Below are 13,022 nucleotides of genomic sequence, written 5' to 3'. Positions count from 1 at the left end.
AGTGGTAATGTTTGTCATTTTGGAAAATATGGAGAATCTGGACAATGATAAATAAAATAAATAATAATAATAAGCCATGATACAGCACCCCTGGAGCAGATAGGTTCAAGAGCCTTGCTCAAGGGCCCAACAGGGGTGTCTTGGTGGTGTTGGGGCTTGAACCCCTGACCTTCTGGTCAGTAACCCAGAGCCTTAACCGCTGAGCCACCAACAAATAACACATTTGATGAACAATTGGTATTACTACATAGTCCACATTTTTAGAGAATGTAATGTTAGATTATTTGAATAAGAGAAGAAAGCTTTAAGAGTTAAAATTCTAGAGTATTAAAGGTGGACTCAGTAACAGTCATCTTAGACTTACACTGACACCTAACAGCTTGGATGCTGCATCATTTAAAATCTGAAACAATAGTTTTCCATGTCAGATGTCATTGTAGAATGTAGTATTCAGTCAGACATGATTACTTTAATGAGTGAAAGTGTCAAATAACAGGATGTTACTGAGATTAAGTGAGTTATTCGGATGGTCACGTGATTCTAACATGGCAGCCCCCATGTGTGGACCCTCTCCATGTAGAATAAAACAGCTTTTATAAGGTTACTGATATGACTGGAGTCTTCATTTTAATGTGAGTGCTCATGATTTCCTACATATATTGCACAACTACAATTCACGTCTTTAGGGGTAAAACGTTTTAATGAGGGAACAATTACTGTGTGCACCTTTAAAACAGTGTGCAGTAGATGTACATGTCACAAACAGATGTATTAGTTCATGTACACTTTAGTTGTGTCTTTGCACATTTTTTGGAGTTTCCATTATAAGTGCATTTCTGTCAGTAAGGGTAATTAATTCCCTCTTATTTTGAATGTGCCAATGAGGAAGAAGTGCTTAATCAAAAGTGAAAGTGTTTAGTCTATTGAATGCGTCATCGTTTGTTTCGAAAGTACCATGGCTTTGAGCTGTTTGATGTCTCTAAATAAAATGTGTTTGATCAGTTAATCTATACATAGTCAAAAAATAAATGACATCAAGGCGACTGGTCTTGGAGCTGCTTGGTGATGTTAACAATCCTCGTTGTCCTCCTCTCGTGGGCTTACGGTGAGATGTAAATGTTAATTCTTGTTTCTAAATGTTGTTTTTCCAGTCTAATGGCTTGCTCATATTTTATATCAATAAATTATATTAATATAACGTTTTACGACTTTGTAATCAAATAATAATGTGTCAAGAGTTGTTTTGGTTTCGTTTTTTTTTTTGCTATGACGTGACATTTGGCGACCCCTGCTGTTGGAATGAGTGTACTATTCTTGTAAATGGGGGATTTTGGCGGCCTCTGCTGTTGAAAAGAATGTATTGTCCTAACTGTTCTATCACCAAAGGGCTGGAGGGAGCTGATGTGGTTCTGTCCTGTTCTCTGATCGAGGATGGGGGAGGGATGGGGGGCATGACGGGAGGCTTTATGTTCAAGCGCACCCCCTCCACTCTGGTCTTCAGGGATCTTGTTGGGAATGATGATCTGGCACCAGAACTGGTGACTCCATATAACCCCCCTGAGACACCTAATGCTGATGATCTGATTTTTGAGTTGATGTGTAAGTGATGTTAGTGTTGAGAGGTTATTTATTTTTTTATTTTTTATTATAGGAACCTTTAAAACAAAATTTCAAGAAAGAGCTATCAGTCTAGTTTTAAAAGATAGATTAGAATAGGTTTAAACTTTCAGTATACATACTATAATACTCCCTTTCTTTTTCCCACTCTTTTGTTTCTAACTCCACAGTGCCATCTCTTCAGATTCCTAATGCAGACTCACTTCTTCATGCTGATTGTAATGAACAGGAAGTTGTTTGTGAAATCAGCCGTTATTTTCCTCGTGGTGCTGATTCTTTACCTGCTCATTTCATTGGCTCAGTTCATCTGGAAGGAAGTGGCCTGAGTCTCACTCTGGTGCTACAAACCCTGTCCAGCGAGACAGCAGAATCTAACACACCACCACTTATGCAGAGTAAACTAAACCTTCCACTCAGCCAATCAGGAACATTACTGACAGAGGGTAACTGTGTTGTACATGTGTTAAAATTCTTAATCTGACTATCTTTCTGTTCACACATATATGTTGTCCTTAAAGGTATAGTTCACGCAAATATGAAAATGATCTTATCATTTACTCACCCTCATGCCTTTCCAGATGTGTGTGACTTACTTTCTTCTGCTGAAGACAAAGATTTTTATAATATTTTTTCAGCTCTGTGGGTCCATACAATGCATGTGAATGGTGACCAGAAATTTGAAGCAAAAAACCAGATAATGGCAGCATACATGTAGACTGTTTAAATCCATATCTTCAAAGGCAATATGATAAGTGTGGGTGAGAAACAGATCCATATTGAAGTACTTTTTTATTATCAATTCTCCTCCCTGACCAGTAGGTGGTGATATGCAATAGAAGAACTCTTGTTTTATTTGCACGTGAAGAGAGTGTGAATGTGAAAGTGGAGATTTATAGTAAAAAGGACTTAAATATTGATCTTTTTCTCACCCACATTTATCATTTTGCTTCTCAATACATGGCTTTAATCACTGGAGTCATATGGATTGCTTTTATGCTGCCTTTTTGTGCTTTTTGGAGTTTCAAATTTCTGGTCACCATTCACTTTGTATGGACCTACAGTGCTGAAATATTCTTCTAAAAACTGTGTTTTGCTGAAGAAATAAAGTCACACACACCTGGGATGGCATGAGTGTGAGTAAATAATGAGAGAATTTTCATTTTAGGCTGAACTATCCCTTTATGAATCCAGACAGGCAGGCCCTTTTTGAACTTTGCAGTCTAAAGTACCAGATTACTGTTATTCTGTAGCTCTAATAGACTAATCTTTATCAAAACCCATTTTTAAAAGTTATTGGTATGTTATTTTTTTTATGTTCATTTTAATTAATGTCTTAATTCTAACATCTTCTTATAATCTCTCTTCCATTTTATCCAGTTGTGTTTGTGGTGTTCTCGCGTGTACCGTCCATAATGGCTCCAATAGGGGGTGATGCCATTTTAGACTGTGGCTTTAGACAAAAGGACTCAATCCCTGGACAGGATGTGGCACTTGAGTGGCGTCAACAACACAGAGGAAATGGCCAAAAAATTCTTGATATGAAAGCGAGGGAGACAGAGACAGAGGTGGGATCAGATGGTAAGTAACAAGTTGTCAAATATTTAAAGATTTATACTGCCTATTACATAGTTCTTAGTCACTTTCTGTGTCTCTGTTAAGGCACATAAATGTATGCTGATCTCAGCAAAACAGTATAGTTCAATAACTATCAATTAGTACCAGTTAGATGTGCTTAGGCATTTTTATAAACTGCAATGAGATAAAACTATGACACATTTTTGAGAGAGGAGCTTTAAAATGACATTATATTGGAAATGACATTATATTGTAAAATATACCCTTCTCTAAAATGACTGCTGGTGCAATTTCTGCTTAAAAGTAATGCGCCAGCTACAGTAAATAATATGTGTGTGATGCATGTCACACTACTTTTACACATTACAGTATTAGTAGAGCGGGAAGGCACAAGTGCAGAAGCAGATCTGCTGGTGAGGGATGGTAATGCATCTCTTACTCTGAGGAGGTTAAAGGTCACAGATGAGGGCACATACATCTGCACAGTCAGCTCTGGAGAGTTCCAGACACAACAGGTTGTCCAGCTGCACATTACACGTGAGTCTCTCATTGAGCCCCACACACACTTAATAACATTTGTTCACATCCATAAATCATATGTGGATTATGTTTGAAGTAGGGCTGTCAATGTAACGTGTTAATTGAGATAACCATCTAATTAACAGTTGTTAAAATAAAATACAAAATACGAAGGAGAGGCCAAATACTATGTCCTAAAAGAAGGGACTCTATGTCAACCTCGGACAGATTGATAACTGATTGCAAATGGATTGCTGATGTTCACTTAGAAATCCATTTTTGTAATGTTTTTTTTTTTTTATGCTTTCATCTGCAACAATAATGTTATGTCTTTGGTTTTTCTTGATTCAGGGGCTTTTCTAAGCAAACGTTGATATATGCGATGAATTATTCTGCATATCATGTACAATTTTTTTTGCAATTTATGACAAGTCTTCATCTTTACATGGCTCTAGAATGTTTTGTGTTGGTTGCATGTTAAAAGCTATCTTGTCATGTGATGTTTGATTCTTGTAATTTGTCTTTCCATCTTATCTGTCTCTTGATCTCTTTTTTATCCTCTATCATTCTTCCCAGAACCCCCTCGTGTCACATTCTCAGAGGAAAAACTGACATTTCAGGATAACACACCCCAGAAACTGATCTGTCACTGTCATCGTTACTACCCTCTGGATGTACAGGTCAGCTTACTTTCATATCAGCATTAACGACTATTACAGGATTGTTACAGAAATTGTCAGATCAGTTTATAAGCACAGAACCAGTACTATATAAAGTATCCAATCGCCATTCTTATGTAAAAGTAAAGATATTTGTATGGAAACTGACTTTCTCTAAAAGTATCAAAGTAACTGATATTAAATGTACTTAAAGGTGCACTCAGTAATTGTTTTCTTATTTATAAAGTTTTACTTCTAAATAAATGAATAGTAATGTTGAAACTAATGTATAATATCATGAGCACTCACATTAAATTGAAGACTCCAGTCATATCAGTAACCTTATAAAAGCTGTTTTATTCTACATGGAGAGGGTCCACACAAGGGGGCTGCCATGTTAGAATCACATGACCAGCTGAATACTACTCACTTAATCTCAGTAAACATCCTGATATTGTTATACACTTTCACTTACTGATTTAATTAACCCTGGCTGGCTGTGAATAGTGAATTTCTATAATGGCATTAAAAACAGAAAAATATTGATTTTGAATAATGCTGCATCCAAGCCATTAGGTGTCAGTGTAAGTCCAAGTCAACGTGAACAAAAACTTACTGAATGCACCTCACTTAAAGTCAAAAGTATCAAAAATATAAGTGAAGAGCACTTCATTTGTGAATTTGATTTTGAATTGCAATTCACAAAATTAATCATTCAGACAGGTTTGACCAATTTATGAAAAACAATCAAAAACAATTTGTTTGCGAATTGGACTTAACCATGGGCTGCGCTTAGGGTGGGCTACTGGGGCTTAAGACCAGAACATTTTCAGTAAAGCCCTGAATGGCAAAAGTATCAGTACTTCAGAATCAAGTCGATACTAAAATAGAAATCTATTTAAACATCCATCCATCCATCCATCTTCAACTGCTTATCCGAAGTCGGGTCGCGGGGGCAGCTGCTCCAGCATGGGGCCCCAAACTTCCCTATCCCGAGCCACATTAACCAGCTCTGACTGGGGGACCCCGAGGCGTTCCCAGGCCAGTGTGGAGATGTAATCTCTCCACCTAATCCTGGGTCTTCCCCGAGGCCTCCTCCCAGCTGGACGTGCCTGAAACACCTCCCTAGGGAGGCGGCCAGGGGGCATCCTTACCAGTTGCCCAAACCACCTCAACTATTTAAACATTACATTTATAAATACACAAGTAAAAATACCCGTTGTTCTACAGTCCCGGTAATAATGCCAAATACCTACTCAGCCGGTACCCACATGCTGTCTTATCCGAGGCTGCTTTCAGAACTCATGCATATTTGCACACATGCAAGAACAACACTTACGGTTGTGTATGAATGGTCAAAATGCCTTTCTTGGTGATATATTGGAAATGGTGTTGACTTGGTTGATCCTGATGCTATAAACATAAAATATTTAGATATATAACCCTGAAAACCTAGACTAATACAGATACAGAAGACATTTGCAAGATGTAAGTCATAAGACAAGAACCAGACACTAGTACTGGTGAAACTCTTTTACGACAAACGTTTTGGTTAATAATCTCTGAGCATGTAACCTATGCAGCAGTTATGTATTTGGTATGTAGTCACAAAAATAAGTCTGGAGAAAAGTATATAGAAATTTCTGTACATTTAATGTCTGGTATAGTTGTGTTTGGCTGCATCTTGTCTGACCTGTGCACCTGTAGGTGGAGTGGTTATCTCAGCCCCCCTTTGTGGAAGAGCCTGTGTCTTTCTCAAAAGAATCCACCCTCTCCAGTCACCAGCAGCACAGTGATGGGACATTTTCGCTCTCGTCTCACCTCATCCTACGGTCCGACGAACACCCACCAGGAACTGTTGTCACCTGTAGGGTCTCTCACTCTGCCCTAGACACACCTGCTGATGCCAGCCTGACTGTGGATAAACCTGAGCCAAGTAAGAGCTGCTAAAGTTACACATGACAATAGTCAGACAACTGTGCTTAATCACTTATCTGAAACTGAGCTTACGTAATACTAAAATAACTTTTTAAAATGTAGTAGAATAATTAATCTCTCCGCAAACGTAATATGCATAATAATGAGGCAATAACTGCAATTCTTATATAGATATTTGTTTCAAACAAAGACTTTTTCTTTTTGTGAATTTAACAGAAACAGACTTCTGGACTGGAATTGTTTTAATGTTGGTGTTATCTGTGTTATTTTTGTATCAAGCATTCAAAAGTACAGGTGAGTTTCATTTTTTTAACACTTCAATGGGTCTGAAACAAAAATGTATACAACAACATATTACTGTGTATTTAACTAGTAAACACCCATTCCTAAAATATATAAAGGAGAATGTAATATTAATTTAACCTGTTTGCATTAAAAATGTTTTAATAATAATACAAATTATTTTAAGAGAGCTGAGGGGCAATCTTCTGAGGCCATGTGAGGGAAAATCCAGGAAGGAAATTGGAGCTTTTTTTTTTTTACATCATGAGTCAACAACAATCTTCAAATTATGTTTTAAATGTACCGTATATTTGTTTAATGGGAATTTAATGTCAGCAAAGTCTTTTGTGTAAATTATTCTAAAAATGTAAAATAAATTCCTTTTATTTAAATAAAAATATTTGTTTATATACGTTTTCCATTTTTTGTTAAATAAACAAACAGGTAGAGTACTGTATGTCGATGATTTTACTGGCAGCAGTGGCATATACTGTTAGCATGCTGTTTATCCCTTTTAAAATCTAATATTGAGAGGACATGGGATTACCCCACAGTTATAGTATATCCTTTACAGTTCATTTGCATGATGTATAATCATCCTAATTTGAGTTTACAGGAGAAAAAACTGACCTCTACAGTCTTCAGCAACAGAACAAAATAAAGTCTGTGCTGACAAAGGAATGTGATAACAGACAGCAGTAAGCTGTTGACCATTTGTTTTATATTGCATGGCAGTATAGATTATATTCTTCATGCTCATTTAGTCTTGATTATCTTTACACATTTCTGTGTAGGTTTTTGCACGTTTCAGTACATTTTGGCAGGCCCGTAGCATTCATCTTGTTCCCACAGCATGGCTTTTCCACAGAACATGAAAATGAGTTTCCCTCATTACATCAGGCAGTTAACAGTAGTTTTAAAGAATACAAGAAATAATAAATAAAATAAACACACCACGAGTAAAAGAGTTTTAACTGTGGGACGCAAATGCACTAACATTCTACCTAAGTCATATGGGTTAGGAACAACAAGAGAGTGAGTAAATTATGTCAGAAATTTCATTTTTGGGTTAAAGGATTTTATATATGTACATAACTTTTTCCCATTTTGTATGGTTTTATAATTCTAATTGTACGGTTTATTTTGATTTACTAATAACAATCAAATCTTACATCTTGTGAATAATCCTTTACATCCTGAATAACCTGTGCTGATGAATAAACTAATTACTGGACACACTTATCAGGATTAGAACTACAAGTAGAAAAAAGAAATAGACTGACAAATCATGAATCCTGTCATTATAAATTGAAGAGCAAACGCAGTAGTGAAATGCAGTAGGATGAGGACATATCTACAGGGGCAGATTAGGTCAGTATTAATTAACTAATGCTCTCCAAAAGGTCAGATGGGAAAGCTTTGCCATTACAGGGATGTTTACTTGGCTTCTCTGTTTTTCTTTCACACACACACACACACACACACACACACACACACACACACACACACACACACACACACACACACACACACACACACACACACACACGTTGTGTTTCCATGTTTTATGGGGACTTTCCATAGACATAATGGTTTTTATACTGTACAAACTTTATATTCTATCCCATAAACCTAACCTTACCCCTAAACCTAACCCTCACAGAAAACTTTCTGCATTTTTACATTTTCAAAAAACATAATTTAGTATGATCTATAAGCTGTTTTCCTCATGGGGACCGACAAAATGTCCCCACAAGGTCAAACATTTCGGGTTTTACTATCCTTATGGGGACATTTGGTCCCCACAAAATGATAAATACACGCTCTCACACACACACACACACACACACACACACACACACACACACACACACACACACACACACACACACACACACACACACCTCCATTGAGTTACTGCATCTCCTTTTACATCCACTGACCTTGTGCACACAAGTGTCTCTCCCTCTCTCTTTCTGTGCATTCATGTATAAATGTGTGCAGAATGCTCACATGTAAAATGAACTCTATCAGGTGAAGAAACGAGAGCAAATACCAAAAACCAGTATCTCGCACTTGGCTAAGCGGAGAACTCAGCACCGAAAAGAAAAGGTTCAAGAAGGGGAGGAGCTCAAGATTGTTTTTTCTACTTTCTTTGACATCTTCCTCATTCATTAATTTTCTCATTTGTTGCAGATAGATCAGCTCAAGAGAAGAAATACACTAGAAAAGAACAGAGATAAAGATGAAGAGAAAGAGTGAAATATGGAAAAATATGATAAAGAGAGAAATATGATTTTGGCATTAATTTAAATTTCATACATTTACATGATAGATCATACACCTACTCCACTGCAAAATGTGCCTTTCAAAGGTTCAGTTGCTATCTCATATTGCATTGCTATGCTCACTGCCCTTATTAAATAATTCAGAATAATAATAATAATAATAATAATGAGTGTTATGAATTCTTGAGCTTGTGTGGAGTTGGTCCAGTCAGGGTTCTAAATACACAAACACTTAAATTACTTAAGTGGGTTGATCTGAGCTCTCCACCACTGATGCCTATAATAAACCTGGATACTAACAGAATGTGCTTCAAAATTACAGTTGTAACTTTACTTATAGTGGCCAAAAAAATTATGTGAACCCTTTGGAGACATCTGGTTTTCTGCATTAATTGCTCATAAAATGTGATCTCATCTTCATTATGTCACAAGTATAGACAAAGCACAGTGTGTTTAAGCTAACAACACACAAACAATTATAATCTTTCATGTCTTTATTGAACGCATCCCATTAAACTTTAACAGTGCTGTGGAAACAGAAAGTGAATCCCTAGGCTAAAAATGACAAAAAAAAAAAGGGGTTGGCAAACCTGGCATTCAATTAATGAAACAATGTGTGGGTTAGAGCCACTTTGACTTATAAAAAGCACTCAAAGATTTTCTATTCACAAGAAGCATCTGCTGACATGGACCATGCCTCACAAAAAGGGATCTCAGAAGACCTACAATCAAGAACTGTTTCTTTGCATAAAGCTGGAAAGGGTTACAAATTATATAGAAGAGCTTAAATATTCACAGTTAGACAAACTGTCTATAAATGGAGACGATTTTGTACCGTGGCTACTCTCCCTAGAAGTGGCCGTCCAGCCAAGAAGACTCAAAAAGTACACCACAGAATGCTCTGTGAGGGAAAAAAAGAACCCTAAAGTGACAGCTAAAGACTTGAAGGAATCATTGGAATTGGTTAACATCTCTTTTCATAAGTCTACTATACAAAACACATTAAACGGGCATGGTGTCCATGTTAGGACAACATGAAGGAAGCGGCTGCATTCTGAAATGTGCACACAAGTGTCTCTCCCTCTCTCTTCACAATCACAAAAGTGACCGATTATGGTTTCAAAACAGCAAATGTCTCTGAAACGTGAGGAGTTTTCATACTTGAAATTATTTATTTTTTTTGCATTTATTTATTTTGTGGAATTTGATAATTTTCCATGGCACACCTGACAATCTTTCACGGCACACTAGTGCGCCACGGCACAGTGGTTGGGAAACACTGCACTAGAGTAACAGCTAAAGACTTGAAGGAATCATTGGAACTGGTTAACATCTTTGTTCATGAGTCTACTATACAGAAAACATCAAACAGCCATGGTGTCCATGGCAGGACAACACGAAAGAAGCTGCTGCTTACCAACAAAAACATTGCTGCATGCCTGAAGTTTGCCAAAGGCCACCTTGACACTCTACTACTGCTACTGGGAAAAAGTTTTGTGGACTTATGAAACAAAATTTGAATTGTTTTGGAAGAAAACAGCAATACATTTGGCATAAAAATGGCACCCCATACCAACATAAAAATATCATCCCAACATTGAAGTACGGTGGAGGGAGCATCATGATTTGGGGCTGCTTTGCTGCTTCGGGGCCTGGACCACTTTTCATAATCATAAAAAGTTTATCAAGATAACCTACAGGATAAAGTCAGGGTGGCTGTGTGCCAGCTGAAGTTGAGTTGAGTTGGTGATGCAGCAGGACAATGACTCTAAACACTGAAGTAAATCCACTACAGAATGGCTTAAAAAAAGAAAATTCACCTTTTGGAATGGCCCTGTCAGAGCACAGACCTTCACCCAATAGAGTAAATAACCTTGACAGTAGCTTCACTTAACATAATAAGTCTATATATTTAGGTCATATAGGACTGTATGTAACTAGTGCATTGGTAACAAGTATACTAGTATTCGGATACATTATCCAGGATTCAAAGATCTGTACTGCCATATCCCATGTTTATCTGCATTTTTGCACAGCTAGATCATTAGCAAAAACCCAGGGGCTCCAATTAACACAAGCAGCCGTACACTACAAATCTGCTGAACACAACATTAACAAGGAGCAGCACTGACCTCTTTACTCTTGCATGTTATAATTTTCCTCTATGTCATTCACACTTCATGGAGCTCTGAACACCTTGCAATGTCCCGTTTAATTTGACGTGTGTTCCTCCTATCTCTTTTTTTCAGCTTTCAAACTGTGAAGCCCCGGCCTGCAGAGCATCAGCCCGGTTATCCAGCTCTGAAAGCTTCTGGTCTCTCTCCACAACCTTATCTACATTGACACGCATAATATTAACCACCTGCAGACCAGAACCACAGAAAGACATGTGACAAGAAAGAATGAGCCCTAAACACTGGATACTTGTTTTATTAATTCAGCCATTCTACTTTGGTAACACTTAATGTATTATTTGTGTTCTGTTAACTAGGAATAATTGAAATATATATAATTATTTTTTTTCTACCCAATTTGTAATGCTATCTCCCAATGCACTCTAAATCCTCGTGGTGTCTTAGTGACTCGCCTCAATCTGGGTGGCGGAGGACGAATCTCATTTGCCTCCGTGTCTGAGACGTCAATCCGCGCATCTCATAAAGTGGCTTGTTGAGCGCATTACCGTGGAGACCTAGCGCGTGTGTAGGCTTCATGCTGTTCTCTAAGGCATCCACTTACAACTTACCATACGCCCCACCGAGAGCGAGAACCACATGACCACGAGGAGGTTATCCCATGTGACACTACCCACCCTAGCAACCAGGCCAATTGGTTGCTTAGGAAGCCTGACTGGAGTCACTCAACATGCCCTGGATTCGAACTTGCGACTCCAGGTGTGGTAGTCAGCATCTTTACTCGCTGAGCTACCCGGGCCCCCATAAATGCAGGATATTGATGGTGGGAAGGGGGGTTCCTCTAGGGGCAAAGCCCTTATGTTTTTCAACCCTAGCAACTCCCCTGGTCTCAACATTCTATTCTATGCACATATTGCTTTCTCATTTCTTTCCACAGACCCCCTAAAACACACACACTCACCTGTCAGCTGTAGTCGGCAGTTGCTGGTGGTGTTTGGTGGGGGAGCAGGACCGGCCCGTGCCCCCTCTTCTACAGGGCCACCTGGGGATCCGGGAGCCCCTGCTGGGTTGGCATTATCTGACCTGAATGTCCAAAGAGAATCGTGAAAATACATTATTTCATTATTAAAGGTTTTAGGGAGGCTACATACATTGGATTGTTGGGCAACACGGTTGCTACTAAACGGAGTTTGTTCAAGGCTGCACAAGTTTTGGTTTGATGTTCCAATTCTGTCAAACACAAAATATTAAGCAATCAGCCTACAATAGGTGAAAAAAGTTAAGACTTATTTCATTACATTTTGATGCAGTAACCAGGAAGCAAAAATTCCAGGATTTATTTATTTTTAGGTCTAAATCATGAAAATGTAATTATTGTTAAATAATGCCATTGATGCCAAGAGACCTCACAGCAAAATTATCTTTTTAGATGGACCCATGACTCCACAGCACATCCAACAAATCAACACAAATTCAAGGAATTTAAGGTTGGAATGGGTTTGAAAAGTTATTGTATGTGAAACAAACTTGAGGTAGAAGATTAAGTTAGCATAAATACTTACATTCTCTAAGCAGCGGGCTCGTTAAAGGTAGAATAGTTGTCAAAAAACAATTCAAAATTGAGTAGACAATGAAAAAAAAAAAAAGAGAAAGAAAAGGTAAAGTCAATTGTGCAAGGAGTGAGAGACTGAGTGCAAGGTTAAAGATGTTGAAGCGCATTTAGCTGCTGATACAGTTACACAGTCGGGCCGTCCATCAGACTCCTCAATACTCAGAGACTGGTTTGACGCACACGCACACACACACGTGTCCTGAGTTGCACTTTAATTACTGTCACTTTATAACTGTCTACCTCAATAACTGCTATGTGCATAGAACATTATCTCGTAGTATGTTATGTTTACATTTTTAGAAACTGTCATCTTTTTGCACTACTGAGTACTGGTCGGCGCTGCACTGTGTCTATTGTCCTGTTCATTGTCAGTAATTTGTTGTACTGTCCTGTACTTTTT

General features: G+C 38.0%; 1 protein-coding gene across 1 annotated transcript; it reads left to right on the top strand.

The window, feature by feature from the left end:
- The first annotated feature begins 696 nt into the window (after nucleotides 1–696).
- On the top strand, nucleotides 697–6,921 carry LOC127655716 (tapasin-related protein-like). The gene is made up of 9 exons (XM_052143668.1): nucleotides 697–1,105; nucleotides 1,387–1,599; nucleotides 1,788–2,060; nucleotides 2,995–3,195; nucleotides 3,562–3,729; nucleotides 4,288–4,391; nucleotides 6,078–6,306; nucleotides 6,525–6,602; nucleotides 6,778–6,921. The coding sequence occupies exons 1-9, from the start codon at nucleotides 1,066–1,068 to the stop codon at nucleotides 6,783–6,785; spliced, it is 1,314 nt and encodes a 437-aa protein (XP_051999628.1). The 5' UTR covers nucleotides 697–1,065; the 3' UTR covers nucleotides 6,786–6,921.
- The last annotated feature ends 6,101 nt before the right edge of the window (nucleotides 6,922–13,022 follow it).

Source organism: Xyrauchen texanus, chromosome 15 (genome assembly GCF_025860055.1).
Source record: "Xyrauchen texanus isolate HMW12.3.18 chromosome 15, RBS_HiC_50CHRs, whole genome shotgun sequence".
NCBI lineage: Eukaryota > Metazoa > Chordata > Actinopteri > Cypriniformes > Catostomidae > Xyrauchen > Xyrauchen texanus.
Note: the sequence above shows the minus strand (reverse complement) of the source record. Positions and strands in the feature narration are given on the sequence as shown.

Bases quoted from the DNA above. Each gene is read 5' to 3' on its own strand.
- LOC127655716 (XM_052143668.1), top strand. From the start codon at position 1,066: ATGTTAACAATCCTCGTTGTCCTCCTCTCGTGGGCTTACG. The intron at 1,106-1,386 runs GTGAGATGTAAA...CTATCACCAAAG, and splicing joins CCTCCTCTCGTGGGCTTACG to GGCTGGAGGGAGCTGATGTG. The intron at 4,392-6,077 runs GTCAGCTTACTT...GTGCACCTGTAG, and splicing joins ACTACCCTCTGGATGTACAG to GTGGAGTGGTTATCTCAGCC.